We start from the raw sequence: 25,715 nt of genomic DNA, 5'->3' as shown, positions 1-25,715 counted from the left end.
GGAATGCTTGAAACTCGTTTTCACCTTAAAAGTCACCGTTTTTTTCATGTTTTGTTTGATAATAGATCCTGAATTAAGAAATGACAGCAAATTAACATCATCTTTTTGAGGTTCTCAGGCTTGAAGGGTCAGAATAGCCAGGACACAGCTTGGAGAAAACTGTAGAAGGGACTCAACTACTCCCTTTTGAAACCAGATTACTCAGTAAAGGTGTAAAAATGCTATATAAATATATACATATATTTGGACAGCATATGTACGTATATATGTATATATATCTTACATACGTAGTAGTACAGGAAAAACAAAGTTACGCAAAGTTAACATGAAGGAAACTGTGACAATCTAGGTGAAATCAGTCTGAGTAAAGAGGAGCTAACTGGCTTATACAGAACACATGTTGGTAGACACATGGTCATGAGGAAGGCTTCTGATGCATCAATACAAAGTTGAGAATGCAGTACACTAGAGGTTGGTGGCCACCAGCAATGTTGTTAGACTCCTATTGCTATTCCTTACAAACATAAAACCAGCTAACACAAAGACATGCATTTCCAACATGCACTGCTTTGAGTGTAACATCTCAAACGAAGGATGGGTGCCTGATGAGAGATTTTCTTGGAAAACTCCACACACAACAAAGCTATCCCTTTCCTGTAAGACATGACCCCGGCTCACATTCTAATGCTACAGCATTTTCTGACACACTGAAAGCACTCTGGGGTGAGGGCATGTGTATGCCCATGTATATACACTGTTCATTAAGGCGTATAGAAAAAAAAAAAAAAAAAAAAAGTGGTCCAAAGTATATCACATTTTCTTCCCAGGTTTAAAATCTAAAGTACAAAGTGGGGTTCATAAGGATTTTTTAAATGCATCTCAGACCTGAAGTTGGCAGTTTTGACATGAATTCTCAGGACATACCCCAAAGCCTGAAAGACAGAGGTAGTGCTTGGTCTTCTGGGGGTTGGGAAGAGAGCTGGCGGGTAGTTACCCTGCACAGCAGCACCTCCTACTGGCAAGTCAGAAAATGACGCCAGACAGCACCTCCCCACCTCTCCTTCCTAGTCGGGGGACAGAATCAGGCCCTGGAGGAGAGAGGCAAAGGAAGAGGAGAGCTAGCTCGGTGGTAGGGGCTCAAGAATAGATTAACCCAGGCTCTCTTCATAGATGTTAAAATTCCAGAAGTGAGATACAAGACTCTTAGGGAAATACTAGAGTCAACTCTTAAACCATCAGTAACTGTTAACAATAATTAGTGATTTGCTGCATATGAACTTGGCTTTCAAGACACCCAATTTGGATCTGGCAAGATCAAACAACAATGGTACATGTGGTCTCTTTAACAATGTGAGCTACAGAGTGGTTCAAATATTTTGCAAACCATTTTTCAAAGTCTGTCACCAGGTCCTTAAGTGGGAGGAATAATTCATGTAAAGCGGCTTTTACATCATTTACCATCTGACCTTAGGGAATCTCTGGTGGTGGCTAGCAAAGAGCCTTGGAAACAAAAATTAAATACACATTGTACACTGTTGTGACTTGTTAGAAGACTTGCTACAGAAAAATAAACTACGGTCATGTTTCAGGCAAAAAAGACAAAAGCAATGAAATGGAATACAGCTTTAACATAGCCAAATGCCTCATCATTTACCATTCCAGAAGGCAGCAGGTAGAAAAGGAGCACACCATCTGAGCTAATCCCACCAGGCGGATTTCCAAATTCATCCTTAGGCCAACAAGAGGTAGGGATAGGAATACTCAGGACCTCTGGGCAGCCGTGATAACTGATGTTCACAGACCTTTATCATGATTTGGAACTTCTTAACCTCATGGTAAACGAGTCCATAACGACTGTCCCTGCTGCAGGGAACTAAGGAATTTGGATGAAGGTAATTCCTGTGGCTTGGGAGAAAATGGAGGCTAGAAAGACCCTGGATTTCAGAGTAGCGTGGGCTGCTCAGGACACCCTAGAACAGGCAACACCTTCCTTCTCCCTGGGCCGGATGGTGGGGTAGGCAGATGCCCAGGGAATGACCAAGCAACCCACTCTTTAGGCTGCACATTTCCTCACCTGTCACCCGCAATTACGTCCTGAAGATGGGAAATGGTCGTCAAGATTTAGCAAAAACAAGATCCACGACTATTTCAGACGAAGAGTGAAACACTGAGAACTGCTAACGAACAGTGAACCTTATTTTGACTTAAAAAAGATCCCCAAGCCCAGCAATATTTGGTTCTCATTAAAATCAGGTATTACTAAAGGGTAGAGGAACGGAATTGCCATTCACAATTGTTATCCTTCAAGTATTCATAGGGGTATGTTCTGATAATTCTTATCTGTTCCTGGTTTAGAAGTTATCTTGGAATGATTTTTCTTTCACACTTTCAATACTTTGCCTAATTTGCTTTTAGTGGATATTCTTTTCTGACTACACAATTTACAGAATGACAGAGGGATCCTGGTTCCTAGACTACAATTGTTGGATTGCTCTCCCTATAATTTTATGATCACTCTCAAAAACCATCAAAGCATGCTGCTCAACTCGGCCTTTGGCACAATTCCTGAAAAGAAAACATTCTGGACTATGAGCGTCACAAAAGGGGGATTTTTCCACTGAGACATTTGCTACACTGACCATAGGGCAAAAAGTCCCACAAGTAAAAATAATGAACAATATTGTTCTTGATAATTACTTGATATCTAAGTTTTCTGATTACCACTGGATGTTTTTAAACCAATATGAAAAGGGAAGCAGTACTTGGCTCTGTAGAAATCCACCATCTCTGAGAAATCTCAGGCCTCTGCACCACTTCAGATAACTCATTTATGACTGCAAACATCCATGGCTTCTCCCAAGCCACCCAAAGCTGGGTAATTAGCATTTTCTCGCACCAAACGGTCCTTCTTAGGTAACCAATGGAGCTCCTGAAACCACAGCTTTTTGTCTTCTCTACAACTGGGAAGAGATCAAATCTCTAGTGTCTTTAACTGCCACGACAGGGTATAGGACAATACTGGCTAAAAAGGAAATCACGACAGCAGACACTACTGTCTCAGACATTCTCTGAAAACACGACAGAATTCTGGAACAAAGACTTCACAGACTTCCAAAGTGGAAGAGAACCCAAATGCGCAGGTATCCTCGGCCCTGTACCACTACCAGCCTAACCGCTGGACTTAGTGGAGCAAATCAAATCTTCTCTCTCATGTTCCATGTAGCGCACGGTAGGTACAACTCAGTACATAGTATTTAAGCATGCAACATGTCATAGGTAACAAAACTCGGTTAGATTAACTGTATATTAAATAAATCTCGGTAGTTGAGTAGAAATCACAAAACAATCAGTGAGGACAGGTCTGCAGGCTCAGCTTTACATCTGGGTTTTATACATCATCAGCAGCCAGATTCACAATGGATAGATATCGTACCGGAAAGACGTGTGCAGGGAGAAGAAATCATCATCACATTTAATGGTTATAATAAAAAACGAAAACAAAACCAGACATGACCTCCATGTGGTACATAAAGTGCCTTCAGAATTGGTGCAGTCAGAACGAAAATGAGTTATTCAGCGACCTTTAGCAAACGCATATAAACAGGAGACAAGACGGATCTGGTTTCCACAGTTTCAAATCGAGCAGTGCCAAGTTTCATTCAAGAATGTCTCTACAACAAACAGCAAAGAGGAAAATATAATAAAAGGATGACTGTACAGCGTCAGGAAGGGTTAAGCAATTTCTCCTAGGAGAATGGACAGTCCAACCCTGTCTCAAATGTGTTACAGCACACGTAATTACTTCTAAGGAATAATGGTGTGATTCCTTTCAAGTCAACACAAAATTTGTCATGCTATATTACAGTTCTCTCAGCCTGTAGCTATTAAGCTAAGTTTATACAAAAAAAAAAAACAACAAAAAACCTGTAATATCCAGTTTGTTCTCATCCTCTCTAGTATGGAGAAAAATATCATTATGCCTAATGTTCCACTGGAGAGTCTCTCAAAGTACTTGTCTGCAGGTTTCTGGACAAAAATCAGTCTTCTGATTCTAATAAAGTTGGGTGGGGGGAGTGTCAAAGGACTTCAAAAATAAAAACGTCACTGACAAGAAGCTTGGTATGAAATTCAAATACAAAAAAAAAAAAAAAAGCTTACTTTCCAAGTACAGGAGACATCTTTAATCGTAATGAAATAAAATCTGAAAATCGGTCTGAATCATTTAAAAAAGTAAACATGAGCTGTAATACTATACCTGTAGAGTGATTAATTCCATTCATTGTCATTAGAAAGTATGTAAAATATTTATTAAGGGCTTTGCCTACAGAGGCACAACATAAATAGAGTAAGTCCTCCTGAAATGTAATTAGCGTACACGTCAACCAGTTGATAATTTGTGGTGGAGAATGCAGGAAGGAGCACACGCTGGGACCGGCTCCCACGTCTGCACTTGGGCACGTGCACAGGAGAAGGCTCTGCTCCAGGAGCCATGCTGCGCAGCTGTGCTTCCGCCACTGTCTCTGCAAAAGTCTGTTAGGCAAATGCAAAAGTGTGAGCAGAACTTGCTCGATGAACGACCACCCCGAGGCAGGGAGCGTTTAATCCACCCCTTCAAATCCTTGCGCATTTTCCACAGCCATGAGAAGCTTCTCTCGTAAATCTTCAAAGGTTTCGTATGGAGGTAAGTCAAGGCGATTAAAGCTGCAAAAGGACAAAAGTGTGGAGGTGAAAAGCAATCATGATTTCCCTTTAGTGACAACAGCCATTTCCTAGATTTGGCAAAGGAGCCATTCGGTGTTTGGGCAAGAGGATGAACAAATCTTAGCCAACAATTCTGAGGACCAAAATATAAATTCCAGCTATGAAACTGCCCATACCAAATAAGCTATATAATCTATGGAAGAAAGCAAGCCCTGGCTGCAAGCAAGAATCAACTGGAGGAGCTTTAAAATTCCAGCATCCAGGTCACACCCCAGACCAACTGAATCTCAGCCTCTGGGGGTGGACCCTGGCACTGGCATTTAGGTAAAGCTCTCCAGGTGGTTCCAGTGTGCATCCCAGGCTGAGAACGAGTGTGGAGAGCTCATCTTGGCTGCACCATTTTCTCGTCGTGTCTGAAGTGCGTGGGTGCTGAAATAGAAAAAAGTTCAACAGGAAGACGTTTGTCCACAGAGGAGTCCCTGAGTGATGCAAACGGTTAAGTGCTCGACTAGTAGCTGAAAGGTTGGCGGTTCAGACCCACCCAGAGGCGCCTCAGAAGACAGGCCTGGTGATCTGCTTCTGAAAAGTCATAACCTTGAAAACCCTATGGAGCAGTTCCACTCTGCACACAGGGGATTGCCATGAGTTGGAGTTAACTTGATGGCAATTAAAAAAAAAAAAAACAAAAAAGAAATCTGTCCATAGGCTCATAGGGAGACAATATGACATTATTGGATTCTCTTTGAAGATTCTAAAAAGAAAGTAAACTGTATCAACAGAGGCAGTACATCTGGTGTAGTGGTTAAAGGTACAGATTCTAATTCCAGCAGACCTGAGTTCAAATCCTGTGCTTTGTGAATTTCTGAACTGTGTGATCATGGGTAAGCTTACGAATAGCTTATGGGGATAATAGTAGTAAACCACAGGTTGCCATAAAGGTTAAATAGGTCCATATGTGTAAGCGCTTAGTATAGTGCCTGATCCACAGAAGATGACTGTACTAATTTAGTGCTTATTAATACTCATTATTATTAGTACTAGCAGTTTCGGGGTTCTGCACCACTACCAAAAGTCCTGGGGTTTGGCTCAATGCTGCCTGCCTTTCAAACCAAAGGTATGATAACCCACCAGTACCAGTTGCCGTGGAGTTGATTCCGACTCATGGTGACCCCATGTGTGTCAGAGTAGAACTGTGCTCTACAGGGTTTTCAATGGTTGATTTTTCAGAAGTAGATCCCCAGGCTTTCTTCTGAGGTGCCTCTGGGTGGACTCAAACCACTAACCTTTCGGTTAGCAGTCGAGCGTCTTAACCGTTTGCGCCACCCAGGGACTCCTATCATAACCCAGAGAACCATGTTTGACTCTGATATTGTTTGGAATCAAAGCTCCAAACTACCAAAGCACTGTCCCTCTAGAACAAAAGCAGAGGCTCATGCGCATGACTGCACTGGGCATTCACTCATCCTAGGCAGGGTTCGGCTGGCTTTCAAGAGCCTGACTGGCAATGACCATATTCATTCCATTCAGAGCGGGATGAATGGAAAAACCTTTCTTTCCAGTGAGGCAAGAGAATCCAACCGAAGCAGAAACCCTTTCACAGCCAATTTTTCACAAATACATTTTCATGCAAATTTTCTGTGCACCAGCATTGTTAGTTTAGGGTGGGCGTGTCTTGCTCTGAGTGTTCAGTTGCATTATGGAGCTCAGTGTGGCTGATGTGGGCTCTGGGATCCCTTGCTGAGGGTGAGAAAAGCGGGGTTGTGGGCGTGAGCGGCTCGCCACTCTTCCAGAAGGCCCATTCTCACTAGCTTCCTAAACGGCAAGAAACAAAAGCCTGTGCAGAAAAGCCTACTCGAGGGACACTGGAGCTTGGGTCAGCAAGACCAGAGTTCATGGAATGCTGCTATAAAAAAATCTATTGCACACATGCTTTGCATTTGTGTGGTGTCATGTAGCTCTGCAAAGACGACCACTGAGATCCTTCTTCCTAAGCTTCACATCCCGAGTGGGCGTCTGACGACAGCCTTCTCCCCTGGGCATAGGGTCATCTGTCAGGCACTTATGCTCCCTGCCACCATTACATCATTACTCAATTCCAGGGGAATTACGGCTTATAGGCTGGCATGGAAGACCTTTCAAAAACCTTGTTTCTATAGATAATTTTATCCTAAGTTCTACACAACCAATGTAACATTGGAATAAAAACCCAGTCTGTCTATAGGTTGGGAGCTGCCACACCTATATGTATTAAATATATAGTGAAATCTCTGCTACCTAGAATAATTACGGAAAGAGGGGGCCTGGAGGACAAATTTCCGGTAGCACGGAGGGTTTAACCCTTTCAGTGCGAAATATACCGGGTCTGTTTAAATCCTACTTTAAGTTTTGTTAATATTACTCTACAATTTACATTTTCATCTACGTCGATGTCATTTGGTACTCTATTTATGAAGGAGCTCTGGTGGTGCAATGGTTAAGTGCTTGGCTGCTAACCGAAAGATTGGCAGTTTGAAGCAACCCAGCAGCTCCACGGGAAAAAGACCTGGTGATCTGCTTCCGTAAAGATTACAGCAAATAAAACCCTATGGGGCAGCTCTGCTCTGTCACATGGGGTCGCTGTTAGTCAAAATTGGCTCGATGGCACCTAACAACAACAACAGGCTATTTATGGGCAGAAGTGTGGCATTCTGTAACTCCTAGCCCAGCACCACATACAGCTAAGTATTTTAAATACTGTTTGTTGACACCTCGGTGTTTTTGTCACTCACCAAGTGTGAGCTCTGGGCAGTTTTTCAGGACTTCCCCATTGCTCTATTGTAAACAGCTGAGGACCATTGGAACCTGGAAGAAAAAAAAAGTAATAATGTGAAGAGTGCTTAGGGCAGTAGAACAAAACTAATGTGTGGACTTAAAGTCAATAAGGAAGGAGAGAGAAGAGAAGGCTCAGCTCCTGTCAGGACTGCAACTAGGCAGGGTTTGCCCCGGGCTCCGGGCTCCGTCTGACACCCTTGTCTGCTGCAACATAATATTTAATGTTGGAGGAAGCAAGAGGTCTGCACAGCTTCACAACACAGACTGCAAGGCTTTCAGAGTGGAATCTGGTCAAGTTTAACCAACATAACAACATCTGGAACTGCAGACAGCCGACAACCTTTAAACCTGGAAGCTTACATTTAAAACTTTTTTTGGGGAAAAAAAAATGTGACCTTCAGTTTATGGAGCAGAAAGAGTAATTAAAAAAAAAAATCTACAGTAAGCACTGTAGAATCCTGCCTCCTGGAGGTGAAGTGCCCTTTAAACTTAATTCTGTTTATAATCAAACAGATGACGCTGTAAAACTTAGTTTTTAAAGATGCACCAAAAAAGCAGCGGGGAAAAAAAATAAAACAAAATAAAAAGAAGATCAACCTTATGGTTCCCTGAAGAGGAAGGGGGAGGAGACCCTAAATAAAGATAATGGTACAATAGCTTGATGCAGAAGCATGCAATTATCTGTGTGAAGTATAGGTAGTCCCTGACTTATGATGGGGTTCCATTCCGACAACTCCATCATAAGTTGGTTCTGACTTAAGTCTAATACTTTTTTTTTTAAGTTTTCATTATTATTGCCTTTTATTATCAGTATCTTTATAAATCCGATCTTTGTCTCTGAACGTCTGCAAATGAACATCTGAGAATGATAATATCAGCAAATCACACGCTGCAAGACTGTATGCAGTACATGTTACTAACAATAACATGTACAAAAAAAACCCATAAGTGCGGTTTGTCATAACAGGAATACCTCATTAAGTCGGGGACCACCTGTACTTTTACTGAACCTATTTGTGACACTGTCATGAAAAGACATCTTAGCCTTGTCCAGGGGCCCAGGACAAAGAGTCTTCTGGGGACACAGCTGCATTCAGGCTAGGGAGTCACAGGAGAGGACCTGGCCCCAACGTGATCCTGCTCACCGTAAAGTTCAGCAAATCCATTCATGGGTACTCGGGATGTCCCCGTGACGAACTGCAGTAACCGGATGCGCTTCTCGGCGTCCATCAGCAGCACTGCCTGTGAACAGGGGCAGGAGGTCAGTGCATCCCCACGTGACCCGTGTACGTGACTGCAGGGCAGACATGCCGGACTTGGTCTTATTTACCCTGCGAGGCCAGACCCAGACGGTTGACTCTGAAAACTGAGCCTTTTTTTTTTTTTTAATGGGCACCACAATCCCGTCCTCTCTAATTTTAGAGATCACAATGTCTCTCTCTTCTTCTGCCAGTACGTCAAAATAAAGGATATAAAACGCTGACTCTTTGATGGCATCAAGCTCATGTTTGTGTGTGTAAGATGTGCCAGCTCCCCTAAGCCAATGATAAATACACAGTTTTACAGAGGCATTGACACTGGGGAACACAGGATACAAGAGAATATGAGATGGGATTTCACATGTCAACAAATACTCTAAGATAACATTTTATAAAAAAAAAAAAAAAAAAAAGGGAAGGAAAGGCCTCTAAAACAATCTGTATTATCTTACATGTCTGAATTATAACAGGAATTGAGTTGGTTTTACTGGTAATGTTATTTGAACTGCAGTAAAAAAAAAAAAAATACCCCAAATCAAAGCTGGGTGAGACAGGGACAAGGACTCACAAAGAACCTGCTTTTGTTTTTTTCTCTCTGTACACTTCTTCTGGCACTTGAAATATTATTAATAATAAATTTTAGAAATTAAAACAAGTTAGGCAATTTCTTTTTTTCTCTAAGCAAACAATCAGCCTTTTTTAAAAACTGGAATTTTAAAGTCAACTTACCATCTCTCTCCTTTGTACCCACCCATTCCAATTTCCCTTCCTGCCTAAGTTGAGTAGAATGAAAACACTGGTACTAAGTAGATCAAATTTCATTTACATCTTTGTTGAAAGGCATAAAGCTCAAAATGTTGGTTGGAATTAACAAAAAATGGGGGGAAATAAATTTTTTTTTTTTTTTTTTTTAAACAGAAAATGGCATCTTGGAAAGAAGTCCCAGAGCATGGTTACACGTTGAGAAACCTTCCATTCTTATTTTCACTTGAGTGGACTAGTTTCAGATTGCTTGAATCCAGTTAGCTCCTTTTTAGAACCATCCTACTCTCTGGGTTCTCCAAATAACAGCGACTTTAACCAAGGAGTCGAGGAAAGACATGCGCTTTGATAAGGAGCAATCTTATTCAAGGTCTAGTTGTCCATTAGTGATACAGACAAGCAGCAGTTAAGAGCTTCTTCCAGCTCAGTCTGCCTCTTCTCTCCCCTAGCAGTCCAAGTGCAAATATAGCACCCCAATTTCCAGAGTCAGTCCCCAAGTGAGACCACGAAGGGCAGCAAAGAGCCCTCAGACCTAACCCAGGTGGAGCAGCATGGAAAAGGGATCTATCCCTGTGGCTCCCAGCACACCATGGAGGCCCACCGCGGCCTGGAGTTAGTTACCTTCCAGAACCACTGAATGACGGGGTGATTTGGGCAGTAGCCGTTCTTGTAAATAGAATGCTGTCTCCAGTCGTTCACATCCACGTCACCAAGGCCGCACATCAGCAACTAGTAAGGAAATTGACCAGGTGTAAATGAGGCAGGACAGGAAAGCCTAAAAGTCATACACACAGAAAACTGGCTTTTCCTCAATGCCAGCGTTTTGTCATTGTGCAAAGCAATTCATAAAAACAAATGAAGATGGATACGTGCTCCCAAATTTTACCTGCCACGGCAGACCAAAGAGACATCATAGGGAATGGGGGTGACCCAACTCCAAGCTTGGACAAGGTCATTACACTTCACATTGGAAATAAAAGCTCCGAGTCAATCCTCTTCTCAACCCCTCTAATCTTAAACCCAGTGCTCACAGATTTCCTTACGCTCCATTAACATATGCACTTTATCCTGGATGAAGTTCTCCCTTCTGAGTGGTTATTTGTCTCCATATTTGAAAATACAGTATTTGCCCCCTGCCCCAGAGAATTAATGCATATGACAGCAAGAACTCATCTCCCCGAGATCGATCAATCCAGGGGATGAGAAATAACCTAATCTGTTCAGGGGCCTGTGGACCGAGACATGTACTAATGCCGTCATCAATTCCTTGACTTATCACTTAAGTTTGCTTCTCCTATTATGTAACCTTTCAACAGAGAAAGTTCCCTGTGAAAAAATGGACTATGATATTCTCGCAGAGGCACCAGAGAAAAATGAAGGAGAACTAAACCAGAGCCCGAACACTAGGTTCCTGGTCCTGCCTATGCCAGCACCTTGCTGGGGAAACTTGTGAGGTCAGTGACTTCTCCTACAAGGCTCACCCTATATGATTTCTATGTCATCATCTACCTCAAAGCTTCCACTTTGAGATAAAAGTACAGAAAGCCAGTCTATGAGAAATGCTTCATGGACGTGGCTTGGACAAATGGCTGAGTCTCATCAACAGCTTCTCAATTAGCCACAGGCTTCCTCCTCATGTTTCTCTCAACACAAAAAGGGGTGAGAAACATCCTTTGGTTCTTACACTGCTAGCTCGCACCTCAGTCAGTCAACACAAAGAAGCTGAGACAGAATCATTAAACTATCTTTTGCTACTACCTTGTTGTTGTCTGATGTTTCTTTCTTACTCAGCATCAACCACTTCGAGTTTACTGAGACAGCTGGTCTCCAGCCCCTAGCAGATGCTTACCCCCACCTTGTGTGGCCATGTCTCCCCATTTATAGCTGCCACAGGGATGGAGAGGCACCTTAGGACCTTCGGCCAGCTGGGCCTTGCAAGCAGGGGGCTGACACCCCAAAGGGCTGCTGAAACCTTGGCTCTACCTGATGCAATTTTCCTTACCTGGTGTGCACAAGACCATGAACCCATTCAGAGGATGGGTCTCTACTTATCTGATATGCCCCAGAACTGCCCTCTCACGGGTAATGAATCTATGGTTGGGTACTTCTGCAATTCCTTACTCTCAAATCAGCAAACAAACAAGCCCCACAGACAAGAGACATGTAATAGATTTCATCTCAACTTATTCCTTTAGGGACAGTATGCATCAGAGAATATTAAAATCTAGTTGTAAAATAACGATACTTTTTATCTTCTATACATAAAATGATGTTCACAATACAAACCTCCAATTCATTTTCATCAAAAATTTTAATCAAATCAATAGGAAGTAGTTCTGTGAATCCCTGAAGGTAAAAAAAGAAGAAAAAAATCACCTTAAATACCTTTTTCCTTGAAAGAGACATATTTTAAAGGAAAAACAAATTTTTTTGGTTAGCTAGGAAAATACATTTTTTTAAACTGATGATCCATATATCAACGATGGTATCAAACTGCTGTAATTGCAATAACATGTAACTCCATGTTGAAAAATAGTACCATCTAGAAAGTTCAGGTACTTGAGTAAATTTTGAAGCCTTATGAAAATGTGGGCTGCTGCCAGCAGGTGGATTCTGAAAGCCACATATGACGTATTGCTATGGAGTCAGTGTGTCCTAAGACGCACAGGACAGATGTGCAAAAGAACATTTTCAAAAATAACACACTGAAGGGACAGAGATGAAATGCAGAAGGAGCAGAATGATCTGGCAGAGAGACTGGGAGTGCGGAAAATCGAGCTCTTGTTTCTGTTTACCACTAGGTAGGAGTGACCTTGGACGAAACTCCGAATACCTCTGGGCACTGCAGCCTGTGGACACCGGGTGTCTGAAAGTGTAGATCACCTGGGGTGGGGCCCAGGCATCTGCTTCTTAGGGTTTCTTGTCCAAACAAATATGACACCTGCTGTTCTCAAGTAGGTTTACCTCACATTCTATGTCACCAAGCCCCTGAAGTTTCTGAGCATGTGGTCTGGGCTAGGGCTTTATTTGTCACATACTGGGAACGGAGCTAGGGGAGAGCTTCCGTGAGTGGCACCAAGCTGGAGGTCTGCGTCCCTTCAGTGGAAATTAAAAATGTGGACTTGTGGCTGCTTTTTTCCATGTTAGTGAGTTGACTGACTCATGGTGGCCCCACGTATGCAGAGAACTGTGCTCCATAGGGTTTTCATGGCTGTGACCATTTGGAAGCAGATCACCAGGCCTGTCTCCCAAGGTGTCTCTGGGTGAGTTGGAACCACGAACATTTTGGTTAGTAGTTGAACACTTAACCATTTGCACCACCCAGGGACTCCTTAATACCCATTAGGAAGATTTAAAAAGGAATTTCACTTTTGGCTAGAGTAACACTTTTTTTTTTTTAAAAAGAAGCCTCTGCGAGGGTCCTCTTATATGCAGCCTGGGAGCCTCACTGACATGACATACAGTAAAACCTGTGAGAGCTGGGATGCGATGAGATTATCTCGTCTTTCCGTTATTTGAGTTTTCCTTCTCTGACAAGTTTCCACCTTACACAGGTTCCACCTTTCGCAGGTTTCACTGTATTTAAATACGGGAAGTGCTTGCGTCACCCTTCAGACAGGGTGGAAGATGGCACAAGGTGGCTTGGAATAAAATAAAAACCCAGCTTAAGGAAATGAATTCGACATGTACTTGCAAAGGAAGGATGTCTGTGAGGAATTAAGATAGCCATGCAGAAAGGGCAGGGCATAAGACAGTGTTGGAAGGGCATGGCGTTGCTACCGGGAAGGAATGGCATAATTGGAAACTGCTATTTATACTGTTCAGCTCTGAGTCTATAAAGTTCTCAGAACCTGTCACCTCAGCAAAAGGCAGAGATGTGTCTCTTGGCCTCCTGTGGATATCACCTGACAATTCAGGACAGCGGTCGTAGCCTCTGTGGGGGAACCTGGCCTTCTGGATTAAGTTTGCAAAAAGTCCTTTATAAAAACAGTTAAGGCAAATTAAAAGGTTTAAGAGAAGCAAAGCAAGAGAACACTAACCAACAACAACAAAAGGTGGAGTCTGGGGAATAACAGACTCCTGTCCTGGAGACTGGCCAGGGGCTGAGCTGAGCTGAGCTGAGCATTCCTGACGTTTCCCCTCATGACCCCACTCCCAACCCCGTCTTCAGGTGCAAGACCAACTCCACCACACTGGCCACGTGAGAGAAGCAATGCTGCTTGACCTCTGCCTAAGGCACCGGCAGAGCACCCAGCCAGCACAGCTTACCTCCAAGAAGGCATTCATTTGCTTCTGGACCCTGTTCACAAATCTCCACTGGATGACGAGGCTGCAGAGAGAATGGAACAGTATTGAACCACCTGTGTCATGGCCAGGGCTCATTTATTCCTTCACGACCTTGACTGCTTCTCATCAGGCAGGGAAAGGAACAAAACCCCATAATGACACAGTGAAAGCAAAGGTCTTATGCTGGGAACACACTGTTTGTTCATTAATCCTTTCAATACTAACTGGAACACATGTGAAGAAGCTAAAATCTCACTGAGAACTTCAAAAGAATAATGCTTGATGTCTTTGTTTTTTTCCAGATCTTTCACTTACCAAAGTTGCTTTATAAATGTGACTATGTGGAGAAAAGAGAAAAAATCATGGAGTATGAATATATATGTGTGTGGTGTGTGTGTGCACATGCATACATACATATATCACACATGCATGTGTAAAGATGTGTATAAAATATATTTTTAAAGAGAGTACCAAGTACAACATATTTTGTCTATATTTTTTTCTCGTATTCAATGTACTGATTTTCAGCACTGATGTGTAAGCTCTATTAGCAAAACAATTTACAGTAATATCTTAATACCAACATTTGGAGGATTAATGTGAGATCCTTTTAAGTAACTGATATTCACTGAATGGTTTTCCCTGTGACTGTTTAGTGCTGAGCAGAACTGACTGGAAGGCTAATCCACTGTGGATTTCAACGTGAAATAGCACAAGGACCTTGTCATAAAGGGCCCTCGAATCTAAGGGGGCACCATGGCAACGGCCCTCAAGGACCAGTCTGGCTCCACAGCCACTGCTCAGTCCTATCAGGTTTTGCTGTGCTGTGCTGTCATCAGCAGCCACATATCATTCTCCTTGCACCCAGGGAATACAGGTGTCAGGGAACAGTTGGCGATTTCAATCATAATTTTTTCAGTGAAGCTAGCTGGAAATCTGCTCAGCCCCAGCCCCCACCAAATTTGAAACCTAAAACAATTTGCTGCAAAGAATGATGCATGACATATATCTCATGTGTCAGATTCCTTGGACTTTAGACCCTAGTGGCTCTGGGGTGAACTGTTGTTTTAGAACCTATCCAAGAGCTGTACTTTCCTAATGAAGACAACGATGTCTACTTTCCTAATGAAGACGAAGGGTGTCATCTTGTGAGATTTTCCAAGTTCAGAACAAGCATGCCACTGCACGTCAACAGATCAGAACTGTAGCATTTTACTTTTAGTTTTTTACTAAGCAGAACAAGCTCTTTAACCTGATGGTGGAGGAACATTCTACTATGTAATAGTCACACTCTTTGCCATGGTCTCTAAGGAGAGATTCCAGTATTCTCCATTTCTTCTTAATTCAGAAGGGCAGCAGGTCTTTTTTTCCTTCCAGATCACACTAAAAGTTGATAAAACCCTTGGCCAATTCTCCAAATTCCAGTCCTCTTACCAACTTCAAATGAGAAGAAATGCTGAACAAAGCACTGAGTACAAACAAGCTCAGGCCACTGCTGTAACCCACGAAATGAAGCCAGGACTCAGGAACCAAACATTGCTACATCCCTTTGTCCCTGTACCTGGCCTGGCCTAAACTGGCAAAGTAAGTAAGAGCAACAAAATCAACCTGGAAATCTTTGGAATAATGCAGAATTGTGCACTTGAAGCCTACCTCTCTCTCTGTATATATGTCTGTCTATCTATCTGTCAACACATACCAAAAAGGAAAAGTAATATGCTCAACAGAAGATGACTTTCTGAATAGTATAAATGTCCTAGGATTACTTAACATTTGTACTTCTAAAAAAAAAACTCAGCCTTTTGTTACACCAACTGAGGTGAAACTGAGTTCAGACAATTACAAATGTTAGAAACAGTCCATTATATTTGCATGTGTTGAATTCTTTCTATCCATTTGAACTATTTTCCTTATGAAAAAGAAGTCAGGAAAGAGATGAAATGTTTCATCTTTGGTAGCTTCTAATTTTACCCCACTGGTAATTTACATTGTGTTCCATTGTTGCTTTCTAAATTTTAGACTAGAAACCCACATATTCCCAAAGAGTATTTGCCATATTATTCAATAATGTACAGTCTTTTCCTTCCACAGCTTGTTTCTATGACAGCTCATTGAAGTCACGATACTAGTAAAACCCACTGCCACTGAGTCGATTCCGACTCACAGAGACACTACAGGACAGGGTAGAACTGCCCCATAGGGTTTCCAAGGCTGTAATCTTTATGGAAGCAGACTGCCACATCTTCCTCCTGCAGATGGCTGGTGGGTTCAAACCACCAACCTTTCGGTTAGCAGCCGAGTACTCAATCACTCTGCCACCAGCGCTCCTTTGATACAAGTAAAAGTTTCCATCAAGTTAACTTCCCATTAGCCCCAGCCAAGAGGGAACTTGTGTTGCTGAAAACTGACCAACAAACTCATGCCCGTAACATGCATGAGCAGTTTGGCAAACATGTCAACCAAATATGCTGTTCAGTTTATTAAAAGAAAAGGCTGTAAATATCTGTATACTTACTCAATGTATTCCCTTTTGTTTTCATTTGTTACCATTATTTCTGACCCATTGGGCTTCAGATCCACTTGGTATGTCTGTAATTACAAAGATAAAACAATCACCATCATGAAGTTATTTTGCATATTATTACTCAGTAATAACATCTGAGTATAAAAGGGAGATAAGCAAAATTTATTCAGAAATCTCTCCCAGCAAATGAGCTCTCTGTACAAGAGAACGTCTAATGAGGTTTTTAAATTGTTAAGATGTAACATGTTTAAAGATGCTATCACTAAAGGCAAATTATTTTATGGTTATTTATGAGCTTTAATTATTCTTCATATATTGGCAACAATGGAGAAGAGCAACATTTTTTACATCTGCTATTCATTTCTCAAGAAATAAATTATATTTAACAGAAGAAAGACAGGGTATATTCATCAAGATTATGAAGACCCAAATTCTAACCCTAACCCTAACCCATTTATTTCTGAAAATTAAATTTTATAGGCCTAAAAAAAGATGCATGGAATTTCTTTCAAAGAAGCAGCAATGCTGCCAGGATCTTGCTCTGCCCCTCACCCCGCTCTCTTTCCTCCTCCTATTTCCAGCCTCTGTCTCTCCACTCAATCTCTTCCCCCAACCCAATGTTTCTCAATCTTTTATTATTATTATTATTGCTCCCTAAGGAGGTTTCGTGGATTTTTTTTTCTAATTTCTCCCCTTCATGAAATTTTAATAAACAGAACCACACTATACCTGCAGTATGTACTGTGGCCCTTTGTAATGTCTAAGAATTTTTTTGCCTCCCAAGAACCAACTGTCATCCCCTTGGGGGTGATATCGCCCCAGTGAGAATGTAGACACTGACCTAACACATGCCTGGTTCCAGAGACATTTTCCTACATGGTCCCTGCCCACTTTCCGCCCTTGCCTCTTGTACGAGTTCTGAGACATTTACCAAAACCACCTTTTCAAAACCACCAGCTCAGATGCTACTTCACTGAACCTGCAATCAAGAGTGTCTACTTGTTGTAGCGGTAACAGAGGCCTTAGTGGTGCCACTAGTTAACAGGTTCAGCTGCTAACCAAAAGGTTGACGGTTTGCATCCACCCAGAGGCACCTCAGAAGAAAGGCCTGGCAATCTCCTTCTGAAAAATCAGCCATTGAACTCTATGGAGCACAGTTCTGACACACATGGGGTTGCCATGAGTTGGAGATGACTCGACCACTGGTTTTTAGCTCTAAAATGGTTCCTTCTCCTAGGCGGTAGGGTGTGTACCTGTGTGTCTACGAGTGTATGTGTGTATGACGTATTCTTACTCCTGCTGACACAAATTCAAAGAAGCCCCAGAAACCTGCAGCTTCAGATTCTGACCAACCAGAAAGAAAGCAAATCACAAAATAACGGCAATCGCTGTTTCATCACACAGAAGTGACAGCTATTATCAAACCTTGTGGTTTGACATTTCTAATTGTGGAATGCAAAAAAAAAAAAGAGCTCACAAAATCTAGCAAGGCAGACTGCATGTACAGTTCATCTGTGTTAACCACACTCGCTTTTCTCCTCTGAAGGAAATGATTTTTAACTTTTTACACAGGGAATCTTGGGCTTCCTCTTGGGTTGGAATAAACAGTAATGCACAGTCCACAGGTTGGCAGAGGCCTGAGTGAGGTGAGAGGCTAGGACAGGCATATTGTTAATGTCTGTATTTTTGGGTCAACAACCCCGTTCTGAGTGACTACCACGGAGCAGCACTGGGCCAGGTAGTGAGAGTGTGCGGGCACATGTGTGCGCACACACACACACCAGTTGCCATGGAGTTCATTTCGACTCATGGCAACCTCATGTATGCAGAGTAGAACTGTGCTCCACAGGGGTTTCTTTTTTTTTTTTTTCCATAGGGTTTTCAGGGCTGTGACCTTTCGGAAGTAGATGGCCAGGCCTGTCTGCCTCTGGGTGGGTTCGAACCACCACCTTTTCTGTTAGTAGTCAAACGCGTAACTGTTTGTGCCACCAGGGACTCCTACTGTCACCTGGTGCTGCCCTTAGGGAGCCTGAGTCTGGAGGGAGAGAGAGATGCTAAACACATCATCATACAAATAAATAGCAAGTCACCCGGGGTCAGTGCCAAGAAGGAGACAAGAAGATACTCTGGAAGCAAGTGGTCTGGGTCAGGGCAGGCTTTCTTGGGGGAAGGGACACCTGAGCTGAGAGTGGATGGAGTGTGCCCTCAATAGCAGGAAGCAGCATGGGAAAGGTCCTGGGGCAGGAAGGAGTTAGGGTGTTCAAGGAGGCCAGTGGGGCCAGACAGGGAACTTGGAGGGGCAGCTTTGTGATGTGAACCTCATCTGGGGGAATAGTAGGTGCGGCCAGGCCATGCAGGATTCCATGGGACACGCTAAAGATTTGGGTCTTTATCTTGAGGGCAGTGGGAAGCCTCCGGAGGTTTCCAGTAGAGGAACAATATGACCACTTTTACATTCTGAAAAGACCACTCTGCCATTACAGGAGGGCAAGGTGGGTGCAGGGAGACTCTGTAAGAAGACTATGAGAGAAGATGGTGTTGGGCTTGGGTGCTGGTGGTGGAAGAGAAGGAGAGAAACGGAGAGAAATATTTGGGAGGTGAAATGAACAAGACTTGGTGATAGACTGGATAAGGGAGCTGGAATCAATACACAGCTGCTGAACTTGCTCTAAATTTCTTACCAGAATATAAAACAGATACATCATTTTCCTGCTAATTAGGTTAGCTCTCTAAAAAGGCAAGGCAGTGATTTAACAAAAAAGGCAAGGCAGTGATTTAACAAAGCAGGTATGGAATCATTAACTTACTCATCTTGTGGCTCTGTTGTGATTACTGCATTACTGTACCTGATTCTATTCAAAAGTCAGCAAAATCTACAGCATTAAATGAGGTTTGAGAATTGTTTTCATGAATAACTGGCATGAGGTATAACGATAATCAGGATCTTTATTAGAAGTTGACTTACAAGTCCAAACAACCTGTTTGGTTTTCATTTATTAGATGGGAATAGTTATAGTTAACTATAATGAAGGAAGGTTTTCTAGATCATCTGCTTCTGACTTTGACATTGCTAGTACAGTAAAACCTGTGAGAGCCAGAACTTGACGGGACTGCCTTGTTTTTCTGGGTCTTGTAAGTTTTCTGCCTTTGACACGGTGAAGTCTTACCACTTTCCTATTGCTGTCTATTAGTGGGAAATATTTGCATTTTCCTTCTCTGACAGGTTTCCGCATTACACAGGTTCCAGCTTTCGCAGGTTTTACAGTAGTTTTCTGAACTGTGTTATTTAAGGTAGTGTCATGGATTGAATTATGTCCCCCCAAAAAATTGTGTATACATTTGGCTAGACCATGATTCCCAGTATTGTGTGGTTGTCCTCCATTTTGTGATTGTAATTTTATTTTAAGGAGGATTAGGGTGGGATTGTAACACCCTTACTAAGGTCACATCCCTGATCCAATGAAAAAGGGAGTTTCCCTGGGATGTGGCCTGCACCACCTTTTATCTTACAAGAGATAAAAGGAAACGGAAGCAGAGAGCTGGGGACCTCATACCACCAAGAAAGCAGTGCTGGGAGCAGAGCGCGTCCTTTGCACCTGAGGTTCCTGAGCTGAGATGCTTCCAGACCAAGGCAAGACTGATACATCACAAAGACCTTCCTCCAGAGCCAACAGAGAAAGCCTCCCCTTGGAGCTGACACCCTGAATTTGGACTTGTAGCCTGCTAGACTGTGGGAGAATAAACTTCTCTTTGTTAAAGCCATCCACTTGTGGTATTTCTGTTATAGCAGGACTGGATGACTAAGACAGGTAGTCTTACGGTTTTCTGTAAATGCATGCATAAAAAAGACACATAAGATGGATTTTTAAGTCTCCCTGACTTTTATTTCTACTCCTTTCTTCATGTGTTAAAAAGGAAAGGAAGCCACAGCTCCAGGGTGACTATTAATGTGTCATCCTTTGAACACTGGCCATTAGGGCCTTTAAATAAGTCCAGCTTAAAAAAATAAACTCGTCATTGAAATTCATATGACTTTGATTCCTTATACTTTGGACTTCTGTCACCTTATAACAGTATTAATGTTTTCTACACTAAACCAAAAACCAAACCTGCTGCCATGGAGCCGATTCTGACTCATAGCGGCCCTACAGGACAGAGTAGAACTGCCCCATAGGGTTTCCAAGGAGCAGCTGGTGAGTCAAACTGCTGAACTTTTGGTTGGCAGTCAAGCTCTTAACCACTAAACCACCAGGGCTCCATTTTCTACACTAGGCTAGCACTATTCATTCATTTGCTTAATAAACACTGAGAAAGCATCAACGAAGTGCAAGCACTGGAGATACCAAGAACACCTCAAGGGGCCTGATCTCAAAGCTCACCGATAAGACTCAGAACAGCATTGTGAAGTGATACAGACTGTAGACACATCTTCTGATAGTGGAGCACATACACTTTCAGTAATCTCTGAAGCAGCTGAGAAGCCGTCTACTATATTTTCCATACGGCAAGCCTTAAAACACGCCCTATGATCTAATTAATTTCAAGACTGTGAGAGATGGAAAATATCTCTGGGCTTTTGTGAGAAGATAGGTACTAGGGTCAGATAATACTCCCAAGTACATCATTATTACTTGGGGGGAGGAGGGAGGGGAATAAATCAAAGGTTTTAAGCAGAAGACAAACACATCCTTTAGAACCTTAGGATAATGATGAGAATTCCAGGCAGACAACTTTATCCTTGAAATTGACCTTGATGATTAATCCAGTCCTGATGACAGTGTGGGTGCAAAGCAAGAAGGAATGGTATAGGAGCCTGAGCCCACCATGCTGAGCCCCATATAACACCCACTGCATCATGACAACACAACCATAAAGCAGAATAAAACCAAGGCCCCCAAATATCCCCTGCTTCTGGTCACGGAAACCACTGCACTATTTTTCAGAGTAACTAAAGTCTAAAACCAAGGCACAAATGAAAATTGACACTTGGATTTGTTTTAGATTAGAAGTAGGTGCTAATTCATGTCCCACAAGACCTCTTCAGATTTCTCTAACTTTGCGCTGGAAGAGAGAAAGGGTTGTAACTGGGCCTTGGCTTCCGGGCATGATAGTAAGGTACGGATACAATTAGATGATAATTAACATCTAGAACTCCTGGGTAGTTGTTTTTAATTGTCCAGCAAAGTACTGCTGCAGCCTGTGAAAAATAAAACGCTCTCTGAACGCCAAAGGAGTTCTCGGGGTTACCCACACATACCTGTCCAAAGTTTTCTTCATCTATACAGAACATGAGGTCCAGCTCAGTGGGATCATTTTCTAATATCCACTTCAAAGAGTTGTAATATTCACTGTCCTATAGGAATGACACAGACATTTAAAATTAAGCCTTTTCTCCTCCCAAAATATAAACTTATTTGCCTTCTTGAAATAATTAAGTCCTTCTAACCCAATTCAGAATGTTCAAGAATTGCCATTATTCATGAATGTAATGTTTCCCATTCTTTCCCTTTTAATTTAAAATGCAAATGGACAAGGAATGTCTGGGGAGTCACAGGGGTTTGTAGTTGAATCCTGGACTCTGTGAGTGCAGGGAAGCCACACACTCAGGAGCTGCCATATACTGTACTGATCTCTAAAACTTAACAGGGAGCGAATAAACAACTTCTCATTTTAAAAGAAATGAAGTCCTGGTAGATGCCACATCACGGATGATCCAACCCTGGAAACATTATGCTGAGCGAAATAAGTCAGTCACCCAAGGACAAACACTATATAATCTTACTTATACCAAATAGGCAAATATGTATAGGAACCAAAGCTTATTTGTGGTTACCAGGGGCGGGAGGGAGGGGAAAGAGAGCTATTGCCTGGAGGGCACTGAGTTGATGTTAATGGTGGTGGTCTAGTTCAGAAAAGGATAGTGATAATGGCTGCACAACATGAAGAACGTAATCAGTGTCACTGACTCATACACGTCAAAACAGTTGAATCGGCAAATATTGTTATGCGTATTTTTAACCACAATAAACAAACAAAAACTTCCCATCTTTTAAGAGTGAAGATATTGAGGAAATAGGAAGAGAACCTTGTAGCCAGTTAAAATACCAATGGTTTTAAGTTCTGCCCTTTCCTGTCCCTCTACTGCTCTCTGCAAATGGACTCAGGGACACAGGGAGGCTGTCTCTATTTCAGAAGCCCAGAGTGGGTCCCATGAGAGTCCTCATCTCCTATCTCTGCTCAGGCACAAGGGCTCTACTGCTGGGGACCCAGCAAGCTCTGAGAAGGCAAAAAAGAATGTGCACGCTGCATTTAAAATACTGTCAACATGTGGTATAAAATTAATTTAAGAGTGTAAGAGAAATTTGTATGTTCTTAGCTTCCTCATTACACAGCAATAAAAGCATACAGCACAAATAGAAGGTCAAAGATGAAAAGAAATTTGAGCCTGTTACTATGGCCTTGTATACAAATCCACCCATGATTGGAAAATCAGTGGAATGGATTCAAGAGCACAGCTAGCATCCTCCCCTCCTTTCATGCAATAATGATGAGTGGAAACCCAGGGGGCAGTGCTAGTAAGTGCCCAGGATAGAGCTCATGTGCCCAAGTAAGTAAGAGACGCAGCTGATATCACAGCAAGGCGTAAGGCCCGCGGAAGTTTTCTGCCAATACCGCAAATGACAAAGATGCTTCCCAGTGGCCCTGTGTGTCAGCGCACCGAGATGGGGGTGCAAGTGAATTAAAAGAAAAACAAGCAAAAACTACATTATGAAAAGAAGCTTCAATTTTTGTCTTTATAGAAAATTGTTTTACTTCTAAAATGTCTGTCTAGGTAAAATGAATAATTGCAACATGAAAATCCAAATCACTTTTCCACTTTTCAGGGAACTTCTCACAGCATTCATTTTTTAACTCGTTTTCTTCCTACAATATTGTGGTCACTCTCTTGTCAGTGTCTAGGATGCCTGTGTCATTATCCTTCCCCCTGGCTGCTGTTCTGGCCTTTCGCCCCCTGCCATGTTTATGAGGTCAGAAAACAGAGGGGGAGTGGATGAATTTCTAGCCATTCAGTATTAGCTGTTTTGGATGGACACACTGGCTACAATGATGTCTCCAGATTTCCCTTGGATTTAATTTGTTCAAACAAGTCCGATTCCTGGGTAAGCAGCGATAATTGTGATTGTGTGTACCTGCCTCAAATACCACGATTCTACAAAATGTGGACAATGACTTGCTTACTACAAAAATCAGGGTGATAATCAACTTCTCAAAGCAAGCATTCCCTGTTGCATTGTACTGAATGGCACACACCCATAAAATCACCGGGACTGCAAATGTGGTCTCAGACATCTTTCCAAAGGTGCTAAAGCCCATGATGTTCAGTGTCAGGATCTGTAATACTCACCACGGATTCCATGTCATTCAGCGTTATCTGCTTTCCCAGCATCATTTTGTAAAATGGCCTAATGAAGAAACCTAAAATAGGATGAAAACTGGGTTTAAGTTTCAAATCTTTGACACTGCTGGGCATCAGAGCACGAGATAAAAAAGCAACCCTTCTTTAACCTGAATGAGAGCCCTGGACAGAGCAATCAAGGACTTCCCATCATAATCGATGAGCATGTGGACAAGGCCTGGTCAAGGGTGAGGTAGTAAGGAGGGCAGTGGTGCTAACAGAGGTGAGTATAGCAGGAAGGGGTCAAATGAGGAGGCGACAATGAGTTTCAATGCTGAGCTGGTGTTCGCTATGCAAAAGTCACGTGAACTGGGGGAGAAAAGGGCATTCTGGGCAGATGAACAAGACCATGGACTGGCCCGTGGTTTGACAGGGTGGAAGCATGAGTGTCTGGGGAAGGAGAGGCCAGAGAACAGACTGGGGCCAGCACAGCTTGTGTGTGGCCCCAGAGAGTTTGGACTTTTCCCTGGAGGCAGTGAGGAGTCATTGAAAAGCATCTTAGTATTACCGCTTGGGCAGTAATGGGGAGAAAGGACAGGAAGGGGGCACAATGGCAATGATCTAGAAGACTGTACAATCTTCCAGGTGAGAGAGGGGGCAGGCAATGGCAGTGAGGATGAATCTATCACCTCACAGGGATGGCCAATTCCCCTGCCCAAAGGCAAAACATCACGTTCCTCCTCCCATGAGGCATTAGTACAGCCAGGCCTAAGGCTTCAGGCTCACTTACTGTTCACCCTCACCCCAGCCCCATATCTAATCAGTCACCAACCCTTTGCAGCATTTCCTGACTCCCACTGGCTTAGTATGGACCGACTCAAACACCTTCAGGGTCTAGGGAGGTAAAAAGAATGAAGCTGACAACAGATGTATGAGCAGATGTGTGCACTGTGCATGCCCTGACTAAACGGGCAGCCATGTTTTTTAAAATGTAACACAATGCTGACCACACACATCTCTGGGCACCTTGGTCTTTAATGGAGCAATTCCTGACCTGCACCATTATCTTCTTTTGCCTGGACCACTTCAGCAGCCCCCTTGGCTTCCCCATTCAGTCTGTTCCATCCATCACTCCCACCACAAAGCCTTGACTTGGGGCCAGTCCTCTCTCTCCTGAAACAACTCCAGACTCTGAGTGTTCAAGTCCTGCCTCCCTCAAAGTGTGGTTGATCCTCACAAAGCAAGCCATCCCCAGTCCTCTACTCAGATCAGCTTTTCCTCTGAGTACTCATGTGCTGCCTTCTGCTTGGACTCTGCAATTGTGATTCTTTTTTTTTCCCCACTAGAAGAATATAAGTTCACTGAGGTCAGGACCATATCTTATACTTCTCCATATTCTCTTGCAGCAACTAACACTGTCTTCTCATTTCCTAGAAGGTGACTACACTGACCTGCTTCTAAAAAGGTTGAAGTGAATTTGAACAGTCTGAAATAATTTAGTGGGTGACTTCAATATTGCAAATTAAAATGTTTCCTTCCTTTCTTCCTTCCTTCCCTCACCTTCCTCCTTTCCTTATCTACCTACCTATCAAATGTAGTTTCCTTCTAATCAGAAAGAGTGTTTACTTCCCCCACTAAAAAGAAAATATTGAAACCAGAGGATCAGAATCAGCTAGCAATTAACAGCAGAAATATATTCAAGGAAAAAGCACAGAGGGTACATCAATTATTCATTGGAATAGCCAAGGCTCCATAAATGCAGTGAACACAATTACAATTCCCCTGGAAATCTCTCTCCACAGTGACTACAATGCCAACCTCAAATCTTATACTCTATCTTCCATTCTCAATCACTTCACCCCCAAATTCTTCAAAAATACCTGATTCTCTTTTCTCACTAATGATTTCTGTAGTGTTCTCTTAAGGGCATTACTTTCGCAAAGACCAAATGCATAAGAAGTCTTTATGATAAACC

General features: G+C 42.6%; 1 protein-coding gene across 7 annotated transcripts in view; it reads right to left on the bottom strand.

Moving 5' to 3' along the window:
- Positions 1 to 769: 769 nt before the first annotated feature.
- Positions 770 to 25,715, bottom strand: part of NEDD4L (NEDD4 like E3 ubiquitin protein ligase) — a 379,907-nt gene continuing 354,961 nt past the window's right edge. For all 7 annotated transcript variants that reach the window (XM_004379262.3, XM_004379263.2, XM_023733989.1 and 4 more), the window contains 9 exons: positions 23,750 to 23,820; positions 21,602 to 21,697; positions 16,336 to 16,409; positions 13,803 to 13,863; positions 11,820 to 11,879; positions 10,155 to 10,262; positions 8,658 to 8,754; positions 7,470 to 7,542; positions 770 to 4,701 (listed from right to left, as the gene is read on the bottom strand). In XM_004379262.3, the coding sequence (XP_004379319.1) occupies positions 4,599 to 4,701; positions 7,470 to 7,542; positions 8,658 to 8,754; positions 10,155 to 10,262; positions 11,820 to 11,879; positions 13,803 to 13,863; positions 16,336 to 16,409; positions 21,602 to 21,697; positions 23,750 to 23,820 (743 nt within the window). In that variant the 3' untranslated portion in view covers positions 770 to 4,598. The remainder of the gene's footprint in view (positions 4,702 to 7,469; positions 7,543 to 8,657; positions 8,755 to 10,154; positions 10,263 to 11,819; positions 11,880 to 13,802; positions 13,864 to 16,335; positions 16,410 to 21,601; positions 21,698 to 23,749; positions 23,821 to 25,715) is intronic.

The sequence above is a fragment of the Trichechus manatus genome, unplaced genomic scaffold (genome assembly GCF_000243295.1).
Source record: "Trichechus manatus latirostris isolate Lorelei unplaced genomic scaffold, TriManLat1.0 scaffold00063, whole genome shotgun sequence".
Lineage (NCBI taxonomy): Eukaryota > Metazoa > Chordata > Mammalia > Sirenia > Trichechidae > Trichechus > Trichechus manatus.
Note: the sequence above shows the minus strand (reverse complement) of the source record. Positions and strands in the feature narration are given on the sequence as shown.